The following is a 24,901-nucleotide window of genomic DNA, read 5'->3' on the forward strand; positions in this document are numbered from 1 at the left end:
GTTAGATTATTCACACGATACCAGTCAGATTATTCACAATATACCCAGTCAGATTATTCACAAGATACCCAGTTAGATTATTCACAAGATACCCAGTTAGATTATTCACAAGAGACCAAGTTAGATTATTCAGAAAATACCTAGTTAGATTATTCACAAGAGACCCAGTTAGATTATTCACAAAATACCTAGTTAGATTATTCACAAGATACCCAGTCAGATTATTCACAATATACCCAGTCAGATTATTCACAAGATACCCAGTCAGATTATTCATAAAATACCCAGTCAGATTATTCACAAGAGACCCAGTCGGATTATTCAGAAGATACCCAGTCAGATTATTCACAAGAGACCCAGTTAGATTATTCACAAAAATACCCTGTCAGATTATTCAGAAGATACCCAGTCATATTATTCACAAGATACCCAGTCAGATTAATCACAAGATACCCAGTCAGATTATTCACAAGAGACCCAGTCAGATAATTCAGAAGATACCCAGTTAGATTATTCACAAGTTACCCAGTTAAATTATTCACAAGATACCCAGTTAGATTATTCACACGATACCAGTCAGATTATTCACAATATACCCAGTCAGATTATTCACAAGATACCCAGTTAGATTATTCACAAGATACCCAGTTAGATTATTCACAAGAGACCAAGTTGGATTATTCACAAGAGACCCAGTCAGATTATTCACAAGATACCCAGTTAGATTATTCACAAGAGACCAAGTTAGATTATTCACAAGAGACCCAGTCAGATTATTCACAAGAGACCCAGTTAGATTATTCACAAGAGACCCAGTCAGATTTTTCACAAGATACCCAGTCAGATTATTCACAAGATACCCAGTCAGATTTTTCAGAAGATACCCAGTTAGATTATTCACAAGATACACAGTCAGATTATTCACAAGAGACCCAGTTAGATTATTCACAAGATACCCAGATAGATTATTCACAAGAGACCCAGTCAGATTATTCACAAGAGACCCAGTCAGATTATTCACACGAGACCCAGTCAGATTATTCACACGAGACCCAGTTAGATTATTCACAAGAGACCCAGTTAGATTATTCACAAGAGACCCAGTTAGATTATTCACAAGAGACCCAGTTAGATTATTCACAAGCTACCCAGTCAGAGTATTCACAAGAGACCCAGTCAGATTATTCACAAGAGACCCAGTTAGATTATTCACAAGAGACCCAGTCAGATTTTTCACAAGATACCCAGTCAGATTATTCACAAGATACCCAGTCAGATTTTTCAGAAGATACCCAGTTAGATTATTCACAAGATACACAGTCAGATTATTCACAAGAGACCCAGTTAGATTATTCACAAGATACCCAGATAGATTATTCACAAGAGACCCAGTCAGATTATTCACAAGAGACCCAGTCAGATTATTCACAAGAGACCCAGTCAGATTATTCACACGAGACCCAGTTAGATTATTCACAAGAGACCCAGTTAGATTATTCACAAGAGACCCAGTTAGATTATTCACAAGAGACCCAGTTAGATTATTCACAAGCTACCCAGTCAGAGTATTCACAAGATACCCAGTCAGATTATTCAGAAGATACCCAGTTAGATTATTCACAATATTCCCACAAGATACCCAGTCAGATTATTCAGAAGATACCCAGTTAGATTATTCACAAGATACACAGTCAGATTATTCACAAGATACCCAGTTAGATTATTCACAAGATACCCAGTTAGATTATTCACAAGATACCCAGTTAGATTATTCAAAAGATACCCAGTCAGATTATTCACAAGAGACCCAGTCAGATTATTCACAAGATACCCAGTTAGATTATTCACAAGAGACCCAGTCAGATTATTCACAAGATACCCAGTTAGATTATTCACAAGCTACCCAGTCAGAGTATTCACAAGATACCCAGTCAGATTATTCAAAAGAGACCCAGTTAGATTATTCACAAGATACCCAGTTAGATTATTCACAAGATACCCAGTTAGATTATTCAGAAGATACCCAGTTAGATTATTCACAAGAGACCCAGTTAGATTATTCACAAGATACCCAGTTAGATTATTCACAAGATACCCAGTTAGATTATTCACAAAATACCCAGTCAGATTATTCACAAAATACCTAGTTAGATTATTCACAAGATACCCAGTTAGATTATTCAGAAAATACCTAGTTAGATTATTCACAAGAGACCCAGTTAGATTATTCACAAGAGACCCAGTTAGATTATTCACAAGAGACCCAGTTAGATTATTCAGAAAATACCTAGTTAGATTATTCACACGATACCCAGTTAGATTATTCACAAAATGCCAAGTTAGATTATTCACAAAATACCCAGTTAGATTATTCACAAAATAACCAATTAGATTATTCACAAGGTACCCAGTTAGTTATATTATTCACAAAATACCCAGTTAGATTATTCACAAAATAACCAATTAGATTATTCACAAGATACCCAGTTAGTTATATTATTCACAAGATGCCCAGTTAGTTAGATTATTCACAAGATACCCAGTTAGATTATTCACAAAATACCCAGTTAGTTAGATTATTCACAAAATACCCAGTTAGATTATTCACAAAATACCCAGTTAGATTATTCACAAAATACCAAGTTAGATTATTCACAAAATAACCAATTAGATTATTCACAAGATACCCAGTTAGATTATTCACAAGATACCCAGTTGGATTATTCACAAGATACCCAGTTAGATTATTCACAAGATACCCAGTTAGATTATTCACAAGAGACCCAGTTAGATTATTCACAAAATACCTAGTTAGATTATTCACAAGAGACCCAGTTCGATTATTCACAAGATACCCAGTTAGATTATTCAGAAAATACCCAGTCAGATTATTCACAAAATACCTAGTTAGATTATTCACAAGATACCCAGTTAGATTATTCAGAAAATACCTAGTTAGATTATTCACAAGATACCTAGTTAGATTATTCACAAGAGACCCAGTTAGATTATTCAGAAAATACCTAGTTAGATTATTCACAAGAGACCTAGTTAGATTATTCACAAGAGACCCAGTTAGATTATTCAGAAAATACCTAGTTAGATTATTCACAAGATACCCAGTTAGAATATTCACAAGATTCCCATTTAGATTGTTCACAAGAGACCCAGTTAGATTATTCACAAGATACCCAGTCAGATTATTCACAAGAGACCCAGTCAGATTATTCACAAGAGACCCAGTTAGATTATTCACAAGATACCCAGTTAGATTATTCACAAGATAACCAGTCAGATTATTCAGAAGATACCCAGTCAGATTATTCACAAAATACCCAGTCAGATAGATTATTCACAAGATACCCAGTCAGATAGATTATTCACAAGATACCCGGTTAGATCATTCACAAGATACCCGGTCAGTTAGATTATCGACCCAGAAGGCTTTGTGGTGGAGGTGGTAACGTGAGAACTGTAACCAAGCTGTGTGTCACTCAAAGCATCACATGATCACAGATGGTTTCTTCTTATTGGAGGTCTGAGGGCTCGTTTATCTGTCAATACATCACAATGACATCACAATGACATCTCAATGACATCTCAATACATCACAATGACATCTCAATGATATCACAATGACAGAGGGATCTCTTTCTATTGTCCACTACACATCCATATTGCTGGGAGATAGTCACAATGTTCTCTGGGGAAACATCTCCATTCATCAGAAGACAGAGACAGACAGGGGAGAGAGACAGACAGGGAGCCTGGTGAGGAGAGAGACAGACAGGTGAGGAGAGAGACAGACAGGGAGCCTGGTGAGGAGAGAGACAGACAGGGAGCCTGGTGAGGAGAGAGAGACAGACAGGGAGCCTGGTGAGGAGAGAGACAGACAGGGAGCCTGGTGAGGAGAGAGACAGACAGGGAGCCTGGTGAGGAGAGAGACAGACAGGGAGCCTGGTGAGGAGAGAGACAGACAGGGAGCCTGGTGAGGAGAGAGACAGACAGGGAGCCTGGTGAGGAGAGAGACAGACAGGGAGCCTGGTGAGGAGAGAGACAGACAGGGAGCCTGGTGAGGAGAGAGACAGACTGGTGAGGAGAGAGACAGACTGGTGAGGAGAGAGACAGACAGGGAGCCTGGTGAGGAGAGAGACAGACTGGTGAGGAGAGAGACAGACTGGTGAGGAGAGAGACAGACTGGTGAGGAGAGAGACAGACAGGTGAGGAGAGAGACAGACAGGGAGCCTGGTGAGGAGAGAGACAGACTGGTGAGGAGAGAGACAGACTGGTGAGGAGAGAGACAGACAGGGAGCCTGGTGAGGAGAGAGACAGACAGGTGAGGAGAGAGACAGACAGGGAGCCTGGTGAGGAGACAGACAGACAGGGAGCCTGGTGAGGAGAGAGACAGACATGGAGCCTGGTGAGGAGAGAGACAGACAGGGAGCCTGGTGAGGAGAGAGACAGACAGGGAGCCTGGTGAGGAGAGAGACAGACAGGGAGCCTGGTGAGGAGAGAGACAGACAGGGAGCCTGGTGAGGAGAGAGACAGACTGGTGAGGAGAGAGACAGACAGGCAGGGATAAAGGGAGGCCTGTTGAGAGGTGAACAGAGGTGTGTTCGGTGTCTCCCGTTTTCCATCTCTCCTCTCCCACCCACCACCTCTCCTCTCCCACCAACCCTCCTCTCCCACCCTCCATGCCTCCTCTCCCACCATCCCTCCTCTCCCACCCACCATCCCTCCTCTCCCACCATCCCTCCTCTCCCACCCTCCATGCCTCCTCTCCCACCCACCAACCCTCCTCTCCCACCATCCCTCCTCTCCCACCCACCATCCCTCCTCTCCCACCCACCATCCCTCCCACCCACCATCCCTCCTCTCCCACCCACCAGCCCTCCTCTCCCACCCACCATCCCTCCTCTCCCACCCACCATTCCTCCTCTCCCACCATCCCTCCTCTCCCACCATCCCTCCTCTCCCACCCACCACCCCTCCTCTCCCACCATCCCTCCTCTCCCACCCACCATCCCTCCTCTCCCACCATCCCTCCTCTCCCACCCACCATCCCTCCTCTCCCACCATCCCTCCTCTCCCACCCACCATCCCTCCTCTCCCACCCACCATCCCTCCTCTCCCACCCACCATTCCTCCTCTCCCACCATCCCTCCTCTCCCACCCACCATCCCTCCTCTCCCACCATCCCTCCTCTCCCACCCACCATCCCTCCTCTCCCACCATCCCTCCTCTCCCACCCACCATCCCTCCTCTCCCACCATCCCTCCTCTCCCACCCACCATCCCTCCTCTCCCACCATCCCTCCTCTCCCACCATCCATCCCTCCTCTCCCACCCACCATCCCTCCTCTCCCACCCACCATTCCTCCTCTCCCACCATCCCTCCTCTCCCACCATCCCTCCTCTCCCACCCACCATCCCTCCTCTCCCACCATCCCTCCTCTCCCACCCACCATCCCTCCTCTCCCACCATCCCTCCTCTCCCACCATCCATCCCTCCTCTCCCACCATCCCTCCTCTCCCACCATCCCTCCTCTCCCACCATCCCTCCTCTCCCACCCACCATCCCTCCTCACCCACCATCCCTCCTCTCCCGCCATCCCTCCTCTCCCACCATCCCTCCTCTCCCACCATCCCTCCTCTCCCACCCACCATCCCTCCTCTCCCACCATCCCTCCTCTCCCACCATCCCTCCTCTCCCACCCTCCATCCCTCCTCTCCCACCCACCATCCCTCCTCTCCCACCATTCCTCCTCTCCCACCCACCATCCCTCCTCTCCCACCATCCCTCCTCTCCCACCATCCCTCCTCTCCCACCATCCCCCTCTCCCACCCACCATCCCTCCTCTCCCACCATCCCTCCTCTCCCACCATCCCCCTCTCCCACCCACCATCCCTCCTCTCCCACCATCCCTCCTCTCCCACCATCCCTCCTCTCCCACCATCCCTCCTCTCCCACCATCCCTCCTCTCCCACCATCCCTCCTCTCCCACCCACCATCCCTCCTCTCCCACCCACCATCCCTCCTCTCCCACCCACCATCCCTCCTCTCCCACCCACCATCCCTCCTCTCCCACCCACCATCCCTCCTCTCCCACCCACCATCCCTCCTCTCCCACCCACCATCCCTCCTCTCCCACCATCCATCCCTCCTCTCCCACCCACCATCCCTCCTCTCCCACCATCCCTCCTCTCCCACCCACCATCCCTCCTCTCCCGCCATCCCTCCTCTCCCACCATCCCTCCTCTCCCACCATCCCTCCTCTCCCACCATCCCTCCTCTCCCACCATCCCTCCTCTCCCACCATCCCTCCTCTCCCACCCACCATCCCTCCTCTCCCTCCCACCATCCCTCCTCTCCCACCATTCCTCCTCTCCCACCCACCATCCCTCCTCTCCCACCATCCCTCCTCTCCCACCATCCCTCCTCTCCCACCATCCCCCTCTCCCACCCACCATCCCTCCTCTCCCACCATCCCTCCTCTCCCACCATCCCTCCTCTCCCACCCACCATCCCTCCTCTCCCACCATCCCTCCTCTCCCACCCACCATCCCTCCTCTCCCGCCATCCCTCCTCTCCCACCATCCCTCCTCTCCCACCCACCATCCCTCCTCTCCCACCATCCGTTTTCCAAGCCTCCAACGATCAGAAGTAGTGCTGTTGTCTCTTTAGCAGCAGAAATAAAAACTGTTTCCTGTCCACCGCTGTCTGCTAACTTACTTCCTGCAGGTTTGTACATTCTGTACATGATCACACCACAACATGCCCCTCCATAAATAAGAGTAAATGGTGATAAGCACACACACACACACACACACACACACACACACACACACACACACACACACACACACACACACACACACACACACACACACATACACACACACACACACACACACACACACAGTCCAAACAAGAGTAAACGGTGCTTAGCAGCCAAGTGGGAATGAAAATACAGAATCAAATACATTATTTATCATCTCTCTCTCGCTATGATATGTTCTGACTCTCATCCTGATAACTCTATGTGTTCTGACTCTCATCCTGATCTCTATATGTTCTGACTCTCATCCTGATAACTCTATGTGTTCTGACTCTCATCCTGATCTCTATATGTTCTGACTCTCATCCTGATAACTCTATATGTACTGACTCTCATCCTCTATATGTTCTGACTCTCATCCTGATAACTCTATATGTTCTGACTCTCATCCTGATAACTCTATGTGTTCTGACTCTCATCCTGATAACTCTATATGTACTGACTCTCATCCTCTATATGTACTGACTCTCATCCTGATAACTCTATGTGTTCTGACTCTCATCCTGATAACTCTATATGTACTGACTCTCATCCTCTATATGTACTGACTCTCATCCTGATAACTCTATGTGTTCTGACTCTCATCCTGATAACTCTATATGTACTGACTCTCATCCTCTATGTGTTCTGACTCTCATCCTGATATCTCTATATGTTCTGACTCTCATCCTGATAACTCTATGTGTTCTGACTCTCATCCTGATAACTCTATGTGTACTGACTCTCATCCTGATAACTCTATGTGTTCTGACTCTCATCCTGATAACTCTATATGTACTGACTCTCATCCTGATAACTCTACGTGTTCTGACTCTCATCCTGATAACTCTATATGTACTGACTCTCATCCTCTATGTGTTCTGACTCTCATCCTGATATCTCTATATGTTCTGACTCTCATCCTGATAACTCTATGTGTTCTGACTCTCATCCTGATAACTCTATGTGTACTGACTCTCATCCTGATAACTCTATGTGTTCTGACTCTCATCCTGATAACTCTATATGTACTGACTCTCATCCTGATAACTCTATGTGTTCTGACTCTCATCCTGATAACTCTATATGTACTGACTCTCATCCTCTATGTGTTCTGACTCTCATCCTGATATCTCTATATGTTCTGACTCTCATCCTGATAACTCTATGTGTTCTGACTCTCATCCTGATAACTCTATGTGTACTGACTCTCATCCTGATAACTCTCTGTGTTCTGACTCTCATCCTCTATGTGTTCTGACTCTCATCCTGATAACTCTATGTGTTCTGACTCTCATCCTGATAACTCTATGTGTTCTGACTCTCATCCTGATAACTCTATGTGTTCTGACTCTCATCCTGATAACTCTATATGTACTGACTCTCATCCTGATAACTCTATATGTACTGACTCTCATCCTCTATGTGTTCTGACTCTCATCCTGATATCTCTATATGTTCTGACTCTCATCCTGATAACTCTATGTGTTCTGACTCTCATCCTGATAACTCTATGTGTACTGACTCTCATCCTGATAACTCTCTGTGTTCTGACTCTCATCCTCTATGTGTTCTGACTCTCATCCTGATATCTCTATATGTACTGACTCTCATCCTGATAACTCTATATGTACTGACTCTCATCCTCTATGTGTTCTGACTCTCATCCTGATATCTCTATATGTTCTGACTCTCATCCTGATAACTCTCTGTGTTCTGACTCTCATCCTCTATGTGTTCTGACTCTCATCCTGATAACTCTATGTGTACTGACTCTCATCCTGATAACTCTCTGTGTTCTGACTCTCATCCTCTATGTGTACTGACTCTCATCCTGATAACTCTATGTGTTCTGACTCTCATCCTTATAACTCTATATGTACTGACTCTCATCCTCTATATGTACTGACTCTCATCCTGATAACTCTATGTGTTCTGACTCTCATCCTGATAACTCTATGTTCTGACTCTCTTCCTGTTCATTCTGTTTCACCATCTCAGCACTTCCTGCCCGCCTCGCGAGATTAAACTAGAACTTGTTTGTTGGCCTGATTTGCAAATATCTGACTTTGTTTTTCAGAGAGTTGCAGATTCATTTTCCTCATAGTTTCCAGGGAGTTTGTTTCCTTCAACAACAAACAAATAGGCTTCAAAACATTTGAACGAAGTTGTTTAAATAATGAAAGATGAACTCATTCGTAATTAAAATATGAGTTGATTTTTCAGAAAGTCGGGGGTAGTGGGGAGAGTATCACATCTATGGTTATTGTGTGTCCGTCTGTCCTCAGTTAGCTGTAGACTGTCTTTCCGCTGCCCATTGCCGAGCAACTGTGGAATGTGGTGAGCCTCTCCCTCTCTCTCTGATGTATCTGATAATATGATGAAACAGGTAGGCCTCTCCCTCTCTCTCTGATGTATCTGATAATATGATGAAACAGGTAGGCCTCTCCCTCTCTCTCTGATGTATCTGATATTATGATGAAACAGGTAGGCCTCTCCCCCTCTCTGATGTATCTGATAGTATGATGAAACAGGTAGGCCTCTCCCCCTCTCTCTCTGATGTATCTGATAGTATGATGAAACAGGTAGGCCTCTCCCTCTCTCTGATGTATCTGATAGTATGATGAAACAGGTAGGCCTCTCCCCCTCTCTCTGATGTATCTGATTGTATGATGAAACAGGTAGGCCTCTCCCTCTCTCTCTGATGTATCTGATAGTATGATGAAACAGGTAGGCCTCTCCCTCTCTCTCTCTGATGTATCTGATATTATGATGAAACAGGTAGGCCTCTCCATCTCTCTGATGTATCTGATAGTATGATGAAACAGGTAGGCCTCTCCCTCTCTCTCTGATGTATCTGATAGTATGATGAAACAGGTAGGCCTCTCCCTCCCTCTCTCTGATGTATCTGATAGTATGATGAAACAGGTAGGCCTCTCCCTCTCCCTCTCTCTGATGTATCTGATAGTATGATGAAACAGGTAGGCCTCTCCCTCTCTCTGATGTATCTGATAGTATGATGAAACAGGTAGGCCTCTCTCTCTCTCTCTCTCTGATGTATCTGATAATATGATGAAACAGGTAGGCCTCTCCCTCTCCCTCTCTCTGATGTATCTGATAGTATGATGAAACAGGTAGGCCTCTCCCTCTCCCTCTCTCTGATGTATCTGATAGTATGATGAAACAGGTAGGCCTCTCTCTCCCTCTCTCTCTGATGTATCTGATAGTATGATGAAACAGGTAGGCCTCTCCCTCTCCCTCTCTCTGATGTATCTGATAGTATGATGAAACAGGTAGGCCTCTCTCTCCCTCTCTCTCTGATGTATCTGATAGTATGATGAAACAGGTAGGCCTCTCCCTCTCCCTCTCTCTGATGTATCTGATAGTATGATGAAACAGGTAGGCCTCTCTCTCCCGCTCTCTCTGATGTATCTGATAGTATGATGAAACAGCTAGGGTCACGATCCCTCCACCTCACCCTGTCTAGGGTCACGACCCCCCCACCTGACCCTGGATAGGGTCACGACCCCCCCACCTGACCCTGGCTAGGGTCACGACCCCCCCACCTGACCCTGGCTAGGGTCACGACCCCCCACCTCACTCTGGCTAGGGTCACGATCCCTCCACCTCACCCTAGCTAGGGTCACGACCCCCCCACCTCACCCTGGCTAGGGTCACGATCCCCCCACCTGAACCTGGATAGGGTCACGACCCCCCCACCTGACCCTGGCTAGGGTCACGACCCCCCCCACCTCACCCTGGCTAGGGTCACGACCCCCCCACCTGAACCTGGATAGGGTCACGACCCCCCCACCTGACCCTGGCTAGGGTCACGATCCCCCCACCTGAACCTGGATAGGGTCACGACCCCCCCACCTGACCCTGGCTAGGGTCACGACCCCCCCACCTCACCCTGGCTAGGGTCACGACCCCCCCACCTGAACCTGGATAGGGTCACGACCCCCCCACCTGACCCTGGCTAGGGTCACGATCCCCCCACCTGAACCTGGATAGGGTCACGACCCCCCCACCTGACCCTGGCTAGGGTCACGACCCCCCCACCTCACCCTGGCTAGGGTCACGACCCCCTGTAGAAGGCACTGGATTATAATGATGTAGAAAACCCTGGATTATAATGCTGTAGAAAACACTGGATTATAATGCTGTAGAAAACACTGGATTATAATGATGTAGAAAACACTGGATTATAATGCTGTAGAAAACACTGGATTATAATGATGTAGAAAACACTGGATTATAATGCTGTAGAAAACACTGGATTATAATCCTGTAGAAAAAACTGGATTATAATGCTGTAGAACACACTGGATTATAGTGATGTAGAAAACACTGGATTATAATGCTGTAGAAAACACTGGATTATAATCCTGTAGAAAACACTGGATTATAATCCTGTAGAAAACACTGGATTATAATGCTGTAGAAAACACTGGATTAAAATGCTGTAGAAAACACTGGATTATAATGCTGTAGAAAACACTGGATTAAAATGCTGTAGAAAGCACTGGATTATAATCCTGTAGAAAACACTGGATTATAATGCTGTAGAAAACACTGGATTATAGTGATGTAGAAAACACTGGATTATAATGCTGTAGAAAACACTGGATTATAATTCTGTAGAAAACACTGGATTATAATGCTGTAGAAAACCCTGGATTATAATCATGTAGAAAACACTGGATTAAAATGCTGTAGAAAACCCTGGGTTATAATCCTGTAGAAAACACTGGATTATAATGCGGTAGAAAACACTGGATTATAATGATGTAGAAAACACTGGATTATAATGATGTAGAAAACACTGGATTATAGTGATGTAGAAAACACTGGATTATAATGCTGTAGAAAACACTGGATTATAATTCTGTAGAAAACACTGGATTATAATGCTGTAGAAAACCCTGGATTATAATCCTGTCGAAGGCACTGATTGATGGAATTTTGTCTATTTTATTGAATCTTTCTTTAACTAGTCAGTTTAGAACAAATTCTTATTTACAATAACGGCCTACCAAAAGGCAAAAGGCCTCCTACGGGGACGGGGGATGGGATTAAAAATACAAATATTTAAATATAGGACAAAACACACATCACGACAAGAGAGACAACACAACACTATATAAAGAGAGACCTAAGACAACAACATAGCAAGGCAGCAACACATGACAACATGTGGCGCAGTGGTCTAGGTGGCGGGTGGCGCAGTGGTCTAGGGCACTGCATCGCAGTGCTAGCTGCGCCACCAGAGTCTCTGGGTTCGCGCCCAGGCTGGGCTGGGTTCGCGCCCAGGCTCTGTCGCAGCCGGCCGCAACCGGGAGGTCCATGGGGCGACGCACAATTGGCATAGCGTCGTCCGGGTTAGGGAGGGTTTGGCCGGTAGGGATATCCTTGTCTCAGTATGTAAAATTTAATAAAAATGTATGCACTCTACTGTAAGTCGCTCTGGATAAGAGTGTCTGCTAAATGACGTAAATGTAAATGTAAACACAGGACGGTAGCAACACAACATGAAAACAACATGGTAGCAACACAATATGGTACAAACGTTATTGTACACAGACAACAGCACAAAGGGCAAGAAGGTAGAGACAACAATACATCACACGAAGCAGCCAGAACTGTCAGTAAGAGTGTCCATGATTGAGTCTTTGAATGAAGAGATGGAGATAAAACTGTCCAGTTTGAGTGTTTGTTGCAGCTCGTTCCAGTCGCTAGTTGCAGCGAACTGAAAAGACGAGCGGCCCAGGGATGTGTGTGCTTTGGGGACCTTTAACAGAACGTGACTGGCAGAACGGGTGTTGTATGTGGAGGATGAGGGCTGCAGTAGATATCTCAGATAGGGGGGAGTATAAAAGTATAAAAGTATAAAAGTATAAAACCCTAAGAGTATAAAAGTATAAAACCCTAAGAGGGTTTTATAAATAAGCATCAACCAGTGGGTCTTGCGACGGGTATACAGAGATGACCAGTTTACAGAGGAGTATAGAGTGCGGTGATGTGTCCTATAAGGAGCATTGGTGGCAAATCTAATGGCCAAATGATAAAGAACATCTAGCCGCTCGAGAGCACCCTTACCTGCCGATCTATAAATGGTGTCTCCGAAATCTAGTATGGGTAGGATGGTCATCTGAATCAGGGTTATTTTGGCAGCCGGGGTGAAAGAGGAGCGATTACGATAGAGGAAACCAAGTCTAGATTTAACTTTAGCCTGCTGCTTTGATATGTGCTGAGAGAAGGACAGTGTACCATCTAGCCATACTCCCAAGTATTTGTATGAGGTGACTACCTCAAGCTCTAAACCCTCAGAGGTAGTAATCACACCTGTGGGGAGAGGGGCATTCTTCTTCCCAAACCACATGACCTTTGTTTTGGAGGTGTTCAGAACAAGGTTAAAGGGTAGAGAAAGCTTGTTGGACACTAAGAAAACTTTGTTGAAGAGCATTTAACACTAACTCCAGGGAGGGGCCGGCTGAGTATAAGACTGTATCATCTGCATATAAATGCATGAGAGAGCTTCCTACTGCCTGAGCTATGTAGGAAGCTCTCTCTCTCTCTGTCTCTCTCTGTCTCTCTCTGTCTCTCTCTCTGTCTCTCTGTCTCTCTCTCTTTCTGTCTCTCTCTTTCTGTCTCTCTCTTTCTGTCTCTCTCTCTCTCTGTCTCTCTCTCTCTCTCTGTCTCTCTCTATGTCTCTCTCTGTCTCTCTCTCTCTGTCTCTCTGTCTCTCTCTCCCTCTCTCACTCTTTCTGTCTCTCTCTCTCTTTCTGTCTCTCTCTCTCTGTCTCTCTCTCTCTCTGTCTCTCTCTCTCTCTGTCTCTCTCTCTCTCTCTGTCTCTCTCTCTCTCTCTGTCTCTCTGTCTCTCTCTCTCTGTCTCTCTGTCTCTCTGTCTCTCTCTGTCTCTCTCTCTCTCTCTGTCTCTCTCTCTCTCTCTCGCTCACACACTCAATTCAATTCAATTCAATTCAAGGGGCTTTATTGGCATGGGAAACATGTGTTAACATTGCCAAAGCAAGTGAGGTAGATAATATACAAAAGTCAAATAAACAATAAAAATGAACAGTAAACATTACACATACAGAAGTTTCAAAACAATAAAGACATTACAAATGTCATATTATATATATGCAGTGTTGTAACAATGTACTCTCTGTCTCTGCCTGTCTTACAAACACACACTCACACACACACACACACACACACACACACACACACACACACACACACACACACACACACACACACACACACACACACACACACACACACACACACACACACACACACACACACACACACACACTAGCTCTTCATATCGGTATAAATGAAGGAAGGAGAGCAGCACTACCAGGCTAAACGAATGGTTTTTCTTCCCCGAAAAAGGCTACTGATATCTGTCTCCTGTTCCAGATGCCTGAGTCGTCACACTGGTTTAGTTCAAAGCCGTTCATCTTGAAAATAAGGTCAAAGCTTACGGTTACATACCGTCCAACACCCCCGGTAAAAAAATGTTCCTCCAAAACATTATGAATGGATTGTGATGGATAAAATGTGTAGCTGTGTGCTATTGCCATGTCATTACTATGATATAAAGGTCAATTCATTATAACGTGCGTCTCATGCAAAAAAAAGGTAAGATAGTGAAGTATTTCAGTAACAGTAGCGTGATCAACGTTACATCGTGTTGTTATAATGCTATTGTACGATATATGGTCAATGTACTAACTATATATATTCATTTGGTTTTAACGCAAAACAAATATATACCTTTCAAATATGTTTGCGATTATTTAGAAAACAACATTTTATTTTGAAGAGACGGGATCTGTGAAATCCAATAGACAAGAAAAAAAACAGAAGTCTTCCTCACAAACGTTCAGCCTGCTTGGTTTTCAGAGTCTGGCTACACGGTCCTTGTCATGGAGCTCTACACCGGACTAATCTCTGTCAAGGTCCTACCTTCGGCTCTCAAGAGAAACATTTAACATAAAGTCGATCCATTTTAAATGGCTCAAAAACAAGCACCGGTTCAAGTGATAGGCTGACTACCTCTACGCAACTTTAAGAGCTCCCCCCCCCCCCCCCCCCCCCCCCCCCCGCTGTAGGCTGCGTCGTGTAACAGACGCAAATCATTTTATGATTTCCTAGAAATAAACTATCATTTGACAGCGATCAATTGAAACACTGCCTACGCATTTCTAGTCACAACCTATGTGGATTGTTAGGAGGTAAAATAGGCTCCTGAGGGGTAACTCTGTAGCAAGCCTATAAATGATTATGAGTATTAACATAGAAATAACGTCAATATTTGGAAACATAAACTATTAGGTTTACACTAAACAGACTGGAATGAATTACATTTCAAGTGAACATCTAAACACAAATCATTAGATCACCAAGACAGTCAAATTAAATCCAAATATAATCCACTCATATAATCAAAGGTTAATCTGACCATTAAGAACACGTTGGATTTTAATTAGCCTACTTAATTATAACAAAGCTTTGTTTTATGTGTGTGTAGATTCTCCTCTATGTCAAGCTAACCCGTTGACTGTTCGTATCTAAAACACTCACAGTGAACATTCATCATTTCAACAGACGCCCTGATGATACGAGCACACAATATATTGTTTCTAAATCCCTCACTACACTAAAACGTTTTGTATTATAATCTCAAGTGAAATATTGGGTGTACTGCTTGGCTATTTTAGGTGAAACGTTATTTCACTTCTTCTTTTTTTTAAATCGTAGGTTTTGTGAGGAAATGTAAGAGACTTACAGCAGCCCCGAATCCCCCCGGAGAAGTAAACCGGCTCCCGATGACGCCCGCGGCGCTAGGAATCGCCTTCCCTAAAAAAGAACTGCCGCGGCGGTCTCTACGCACGTCGAGTCCCGCTGACAGTACCAACGTTTAAAAACACACAGCAGATTCTTCAACTGTCACTACATATCGTTGAATAACTGGCTGTCTTTGAGGTATAAAACCCTCATTTTTGATTTGTTAATCTGAAACATATGCCGAAAGACCGAATGATATATCAATCCATATCTAAAATAAAATCGGAAAGACTAGTTCGGGAAGACTAGACTTGGGAAAGACACTGTTTTCGTCTTATTTTCCGAAGGCTTTAGAAGGAAATATAATGATATATTTATAGTGGGCAATATTTTGCTGAAGCAAAGCGGTTCAAAGTGATATTTCAAATGGCACATAACACATTTGTGAGAACAGGAGTTGTAGGGCTGCGAAAACGTACCTTCTTCACCGAGAACTACTTGTGGTAAGCAAACCGCCAGTAAACATCCACACAGCCACGTTAATATATCCATGTTTCTGGGTGAAAAGTGTTACTCTTCCGATCTTGGAGAGAAGAACTCTCAGTTAAAGTCCTCCTCGTACCTTTCCAAACTGTTTTCTCCACTCACGCGTAACACGCGTCTCCACCGAGAAGGGTCTGTCTGTGGTCCGGGTTCTCCACAACGGCGATTTCGATCCCTCACCACCGTATTTTGTTTCCTCTTTAAAAAAAAATATTAATATTTTTCCCAGGTTATTTCAATTCAATAATTGAATAGATTCAAAACTATTCTACCCCACCACAAGATTAAAAAAAATAATACAACATAAATATCACCCAGATGATCTTCTATTCCAACGAAATAAAACACTGGACAAAATGTAGCTAAAACAAAACCATCTGTATCAATTCAGAAGGTCCGTAGCGGTTTTACTCCACTGATTTGACGCGTTCCGTGAGCTCATATCTGAAGTGAGTTTTTTTTTGGTTGCCTCGAAATCCGGTGACATCTTATGTCCTTATCTTTTCTTTGACTTTCTCCCTCCGGTACATTTACTTGTCCAAAAAAAAAAACACCCACCCGCCCCCCCCCCCAAAAAATAAAATCACAATCTAAACGAAACAGTCCAACTGTCCAAGGCTAGTGCGTAAAACCGTTCTTCCATACAACGCTCATCAAAAACGTTATTTTTGTTGCCGTTAGAAACACCCGGTGTTCTATCATCTAGAAGTAACACTCCGCTCTCTCTCTCCCGCTGTCCCCGCTCTTAGCTCCTTCCTCTACTCTGCTCGGAGTATTCTGTCTGAGTTTGAAGGCTCCGTCTTCGCAGGCAAGCCAGACAGGCAGCATGTGTGTATAAAAGCGTTAGAACGGAGCAGCTATCACATTACAGTCAGCACCTCGACCCGCCTCCTCACAGCCGCTGATTAAAGAGGACCACTCACCGCCTGCCTGCTGGGGCTTTCTTTCTTTCTTTGATTTATAAAAAGACAGATACGGAAGGAAAAACAAAAGCGGGTGCAAACACAGCCCCAAGCTCATGAAATGACATGTCGGTGGCGTATATAGGCTACAGTTACCACGGGCTGGTTGGCTTAATTAGTATTTATGGAGAGAACTGGACAGGACTCCGGTGTGCTTAGATATAAACGAGTGTTATTCTTAGGCAATGTGAACAAGCATTATACAGTCGTATAGTTACCATCATATTCTGAGAATAATCCATTTATACCATGCCATTGTTGAATACTCATTTCTAATTGGCTTGAAGTGCATTTCCCTGTAACGCACCTGTAACGGTAACGCCCTGTAACGGTATACTTCAATCTTATATGTTCTATTTTAGAGCTGCTTTTGAACGCTAGCGCGTCACGGAACACATCCTCCACGTCGTTCATTATTTTTCCTTAGGAATGCATAGCCCCTCGTTGATTTTTCCCTAATGTAAGGAAAAATATGGAGATAGATTGATAACAGCAAAAAGGCCCCGGCATGCAGAATGCATCTCTTATGTACAATGACAAGTTGTGAGTTGCAAAGTCATTCAAAGTACATTTCAACCAATTTTCCACACGGGAAATACCTTCCGGAGCGCAAACCGTTTTATTTATTGACATACAGTTGCGTGTAAGTGTAGTCTGAAAATGCTGCCAGGCAGTGGAATGGTAATATGGTAATGTTTGGCTGACCTGGGCTAAATGCAACACCCACTTGACAGCGAGCTATGTAGTGTTTTAACAAGGGCACAGGGTTCACGTGTCTGAAGAATCAAAATAAGGAGGAAAAACAGAAAATATATACTCACAAACCCTGTCATGAAGTAAAAGAAAAAGGTTAATATGCCAGCTGACAATGAAAACAGGTTTAAACCCCTCTAAGTGACTTAAAAACCCTGCCTGGTCTCATAGACCAGACGTAACATAGTACACAAAACATTTAAGTAGGGTGTACGGTCAGGGTCCACAGGTAAGGTATACAACGAGAACGTCTAGCAACCCATAGGTTACATTTTCATTTATTTTTAATTTCACCTTTATTTAACCAGGTTGGCCAGTTGAGAACAAGTTCTGAAGTACAGCTGCGACCTGGACAAGATAGAGCAAAGCAGTGTGACAAAAACAACACAGAGTTACACATGGAATAAACAAACGTACAGTCAATAACACAATAGAAAAGTCTATATACAGCATGTGCAAATGAGGTAAGATTAGGGACGTAAGGCAATAAATAAGCCATAGTGGCGAAATAATTACAATTTAGTAATTAAACACTGGAATGGTAGGATGTGCAGAAGATGAATGTGCAAGTAGGGATACTGAGGTGCAAAGGAGCAAAAAACAAAAAAATAACAACATGGGGATGAGGTAGTTGGATGGGCTATTTACAGATGGTCTGTGTACAGGAACAGCGATCAGAAAGCTGCTCTGACAGCTGATGCTTAAAGTTAGTGAGGGAGATATGAGTCTCCAGCTTCAGTGATTTTTGCAATTCGTTCCAGTCATTGGCAGCAGAGAACTGGAAGGAAAAGCGGCCAAAAGTGGAACTGGCTTTGGGGGTGACCAGTGAAATATACCTGCTGGAGCGCGTGCTACGGGTGGGTGCCGCTATGGTGACCAGTGAGCTGAGATAAGGCGGGGCTTTACCTAGCCAAGACTTATAGATGACCTGGAGCCAGTGGGTTTGGTGACGAATATGTAGTGAGGGCCAGCCAACGAGAGCATAGAGGTCGCAGTGGTGGGTAGTATATGGGGCTTTGGTGACAAAACGGGTGGCACTGTGACGGGCCAGTAGGTGGTGTTGGTGGGCCTCTGGTCTAATAAAAATATCCCAATTCCCCAGGGCAGTGATTGGGGACATTGCCCTGTGTAGGGTGCTGTCTTTCAGATGGGATGGGTGTCCTGACACTCTGTGGTCACTAAACATCCCATGGCACCTTATTGTAGGGGTGTTAACCCTGGTGTCATGGTTAAATTCCCAATCTGTCCCTCATACCATCATGGTCACCTACTCATCCCCAATTTACAATTGGCTTGTTCCCCCTCCTCTCCCCTGTAACTATTCCCCAGGTCGTTGCTGTAAATGAGAACGTGTTCTAGGTCAACTTACCGGGTTAAAAATATATATATATCATACTATTTGGATGATATATCATCATAATTTGAGTGTCCTGGATTTTTGTTTACTATGTCCGGGTTGAAAAGCTCCACAAGATGCCTACATGGTCGCACATAGCGTTGAACAAAAAATATAAACGCAACATGTAAAGTCTTGGTACCATGTTTCATGAGCTGAAATAAAAGATCCCAGAAATGTTCCATACTCACAAAAATATTATTTCTCTCAAATGTTGTGCACAAATTTGATTACATTCCTGTTAGTGAGCATTTCTTCATTGCGAAGATAATCCATTCACCTGACAGGTGTGGCATATCAAGAAGCTGATTAAACTGCATGATCATTACACAGGTACACCTTGTGCTGGGGACAATAAATGTGCCGTTTTTCACACACCATTCCCGAGCGTGCAATTGGTATGCTGACTACAGGAATGTCCACCAGTGCTGTTGCCATAGAATGTATAATTATATTTATTGTTATTATTGGATAATATTTAGTTATTTTGTCTACCGTAAGCCGCCTCCAACTTCATTAGGGAGAATTTGTCAGAACGTCCAACTGGCCTCAGAACCGTAGACCACGTGTATGGCGTTGTGTGAGAGCGGGTTGCGTTGTGTGTGCGAGCGGGTTGCACGTTGTGAACAGAGTGCCCCATGGTAGTGGTGGGGTTATGGTACGGGGCAGGCATTAGCTACGGACAACAAACACAATTGCATTTTATCGATGGAAATTTGAATGAGATACTATAACGAGATCCTAAGGCCCATGATAATGCATGGCCCGATGTCGCAAGGATCTGTACACAATTCCTGGAAGCTGAAAATGTCACCAGTTCTTCCATGGCCTGCATACACTCACCACACATGTCACCCATTGATCATGTTTGGGATGCCCTGGATTGACGTTTACGACAACGTGTTCCAATTCCTGACAATATCCAGCAACTTTGTACAGCCATTGAAGAGGAGTGGGACAACATCCCACAAGCCACAATCAACAGCCTGATCAACTCTATGTGAAGGAGATGTGTCACACTGCATGAGGCAAATGGTCACACCAGGAACTGACTGGTTTTCATGAGGTAAATGGTGACACCAGAAACTGACTGGTTTTCATGAGGTAAATGGTCAAACCAGAAACTGACTGGTTTTCATGAGGTAAATGGTGGTCACACCAGATACTGACTGGTTTTCATGAGGTAAATGGTGGTCACACCAGATACTGACTGGTTTTCATGAGGTAAATGGTGGTCACACCAGATACTGACTGGTTTTCATGAGGTAAATGGTGGTCACACCAGATACTGACTGGTTTTCATGAGGTAAATGGTGGTCACACCAGATACTGACTGGTTTTCATGAGGTAAATGGTGGTCACACCAGATACTGACTGGTTTTCATGAGGTAAATGGTGGTCACACCAGATACTGACTGGTTTTCATGAGGTAAATGGTGGTCACACCAGATACTGACTGGTTTTCATGAGGTAAATGGTGGTCACACCAGATACTGACTGGTTTTCATGAGGTAAATCGTCACAACAGACACTGACTGGTTTTCATGAGGTAAATGGTGGTCACACCAGATACTGACTGGTTTTCATGAGGTAAATGGTGGTCACACCAGATACTGACTGGTTTTCATGAGGTAAATGGTAGTCACACCAGATACTGACTGGTTTTCATGAGGCTAAATGGTGGTCACACCAGATACTGACTGGTTTTCATGAGGTAAATGGTGGTCACACCAGATACTGACTGATTTTCATGAGGTAAATGGTGGTCACACCAGATACTGACTGGTTTTCATGAGGCTAAATGGTGGTCACACCAGATACTGACTGGTTTTCATGAGGTAAATGGTGGTCACACCAGATACGGACTGGTTTTCATGAGGCAAATGGTGGTCACACCAGATACGGACTGGTTTTCATGAGGTAAATGGTGGTCACACCAGATACTGACTGGTTTTCATTAAGGTAAATCGTCACAACAGACACTGACTGGTTTTCATGAGGTAAATGGTGGTCACACCAGATACTGACTGGTTTTCATGAGGTAAATCGTCACAACAGACACTGACTGGTTTTCATGAGGTAAATGGTGGTCACACCAGATACTGACTGGTTTTCATGAGGTAAATGGTGGTCACACCAGATACGGACTGGTTTTCATGAGGTAAATGGGGGTCACCCCAGCTACTGACTGGTTTTCATGAGGTAAATGGTCACACCAGATACTGACTGGTTTTCATGAGGTAAATGGTCACACCAGATACTGACTGGTTTTCATGAGGTAAATGGTGGTCACACCAGATACTGACTGGTTTTCATGAGGTAAATGGTCACACCAGATACTGACTGGTTTTCATGAGGTAAATGGTGGTCACACCAGATACTGACTGGTTTTCATGAGGTAAATGGTGGTCACACCAGATACTGACTGGTTTTCATGAGGTAAATGGTGGTCACACCAGATACTGACTGGTTTTCATGAGGTAAATGGTGGTCACACCAGATACTGACTGGTTTTCATGAGGTAAATTGTGGTCACACCAGATACGGACTGGTTTTCATGAGGTAGAGGGTCACACCAGTTACTGACTGGTTTTCATGAGGTAAATGGTGGTCACACCAGATACTGACTGGTTTTCATGAGGTAAATTGTGGTCACACCAGATACGGACTGGTTTTCATGAGGTAAATAGTGGTAACACCAGATACGGACTGGTTTTCATGAGGTAAATGGTCACACCAGATACGGACTGGTTTTCATGAGGTAAATGGTCACACCAGATACCGACTGGTTTTCATGAGGTAAATGGTCACACCAGATACCGACTGGTTTTCATGAGGTAAATGGTCACACCAGATACGGACTGGTTTTCATGAGGTAAATGGTGGTCACACCAGATACCGACTGGTTTTCATGAGGTAAATGGTCACACCAGATACCGACTGGTTTTCATGAGGTAAATGGTCACACCAGATACCGACTGGTTTTCATGAGGTAAATGGTCACACCAGATACCGACTGGTTTTCATGAGGTAAATGGTCACACCAGATACCGACTGGTTTTCATGAGGTAAATGGTCACACCAGATACCGACTGGTTTTCATGAGGTAAATGGTCACACCAGATACTGACTGGTTTTCATGAGGTAAATGGTCACACCAGATACCGACTGGTTTTCATGAGGTAAATGGTCACACCAGATATGGACTGGTTTTCATGAGGTAAATGGTCACACCAGATACCGACTGGTTTTCATGAGGTAAATGGTCACACCAGATACGGACTGGTTTTCATGAGGTAAATGGTGGTCACACCAGATACTGACTGGTTTTCATGAGGTAAATGGTCACACCAGATACCGACTGGTTTTCATGAGGTAAATGGTCACACCAGATACCGACTGGTTTTCATGAGGTAAATGGTCACACCAGATACCGACTGGTTTTCATGAGGTAAATGGTCACACCAGATACCGACTGGTTTTCATGAGGTAAATGGTCACACCAGATACCGACTGGTTTTCATGAGGTAAATGGTCACACCAGATACCGACTGGTTTTCATGAGGTAAATGGTCACACCAGATATGGACTGGTTTTCATGAGGTAAATGGTCACACCAGATACCGACTGGTTTTCATGAGGTAAATGGTCACACCAGATACGGACTGGTTTTCATGAGGTAAATGGTGGTCACACCAGATACTGACTGGTTTTCATGAGGTAAATGGTCACACCAGATACCGACTGGTTTTCATGAGGTAAATGGTCACACCAGATACCGACTGGTTTTCATGAGGTAAATGGTCACACCAGATACCGACTGGTTTTCATGAGGTAAATGGTCACACCAGATATGGACTGGTTTTCATGAGGTAAATGGTCACACCAGATACCGACTGGTTTTCATGAGGTAAATGGTCACACCAGATACGGACTGGTTTTCATGAGGTAAATGGTGGTCACACCAGATACTGACTGGTTTTCATGAGGTAAATGGTCACACCAGATACCGACTGGTTTTCATGAGGTAAATGGTCACACCAGATACCGACTGGTTTTCATGAGGTAAATGGTCACACCAGATACCGACTGGTTTTCATGAGGTAAATGGTCACACCAGATACCGACTGGTTTTCATGAGGTAAATGGTCACACCAGATACCGACTGGTTTTCATGAGGTAAATGGTCACACCAGATACCGACTGGTTTTCATGAGGTAAATGGTCACACCAGATATGGACTGGTTTTCATGAGGTAAATGGTCACACCAGATACCGACTGGTTTTCATGAGGTAAATGGTCACACCAGATACGGACTGGTTTTCATGAGGTAAATGGTGGTCACACCAGATACTGACTGGTTTTCATGAGGTAAATGGTCACACCAGATACCGACTGGTTTTCATGAGGTAAATGGTCACACCAGATACCGACTGGTTTTCATGAGGTAAATGGTCACACCAGATACCGACTGGTTTTCATGAGGTAAATGGTCACACCAGATACCGACTGGTTTTCATGAGGTAAATGGTCACACCAGATACCGACTGGTTTTCATGAGGTAAATGGTCACACCAGATACCGACTGGTTTTCATGAGGTAAATGGTCACACCAGATACCGACTGGTTTTCATGAGGTAAATGGTCACACCAGATACCGACTGGTTTTCATGAGGTAAATGGTCACACCAGATACCGACTGGTTTTCATGAGGTAAATGGTCACACCAGATACGGACTGGTTTTCATGAGGTAAATGGTCACACCAGATACCGACTGGTTTTCATGAGGTAAATGGTCACACCAGATACCGACTGGTTTTCATGAGGTAAATGGTCACACCAGATACCGACTGGTTTTCATGAGGTAAATGGTCACACCAGATACCGACTGGTTTTCATGAGGTAAATGGTCACACCAGATACCGACTGGTTTTCATGAGGTAAATGGTCACACCAGATACCGACTGGTTTTCATGAGGTAAATGGTCACACCAGATACTGACTGGTTTTCATGAGGTAAATGGTCACACCAGATACGGACTGGTTTTCATGAGGTAAATGGTCACACCAGATACCGACTGGTTTTCATGAGGTAAATGGTCACACCAGATACCGACTGGTTTTCATGAGGTAAATGGTCACACCAGATACCGACTGGTTTTCATGAGGTAAATGGTCACACCAGATACCGACTGGTTTTCATGAGGTAAATGGTCACACCAGATACGGACTGGTTTTCATGAGGTAAATGGTCACACCAGATACGGACTGGTTTTCATGAGGTAAATGGTCACACCAGATACTGACTGGTTTTCATGAGGTAAATGGTCACACCAGATACTGACTGGTTTTCATGAGGTAAATGGTCACACCAGTTACTGACTGGTGTTCTGATCCACGCTGCTACATTTGTCCAACAGATACATATCTGTATTCCCAGTAATGTGAAATCAATAGACTATAATTTATTTAAATTGACTGATTTCCTCATATGACTCAGTAAAATCTTTGAAATTGTTGAAAGTTGCGTTTATATTCTTATTCAGTGTAGATAGCTACAGTTGTTGCCGTGGAGACAGAACATACGAACTAGAAGACCAGGAAGTAATTAGCAGCTCCTTTTTGTTA

The 24,901-nt window shown here is 44.4% G+C and overlaps 1 protein-coding gene across 1 annotated transcript in view; it reads right to left on the reverse strand.

The window, feature by feature from the left end:
* The window catches only part of LOC129820887 (neuropilin-2-like), a 274,672-nt gene extending 257,950 nt beyond the window's left edge, over window positions 1–16,722 (reverse strand). Inside the window, exon 1 of the mRNA XM_055877963.1 lies at window positions 16,097–16,722. Coding sequence (XP_055733938.1) covers window positions 16,097–16,169 — 73 coding nt within the window. The 5' untranslated portion in view covers window positions 16,170–16,722. The remainder of the gene's footprint in view (window positions 1–16,096) is intronic.
* Window positions 16,723–24,901: the final 8,179 nt, after the last annotated feature.

The sequence above is a fragment of the Salvelinus fontinalis genome, chromosome 23, assembly GCF_029448725.1.
Source record: "Salvelinus fontinalis isolate EN_2023a chromosome 23, ASM2944872v1, whole genome shotgun sequence".
Lineage (NCBI taxonomy): Eukaryota > Metazoa > Chordata > Actinopteri > Salmoniformes > Salmonidae > Salvelinus > Salvelinus fontinalis.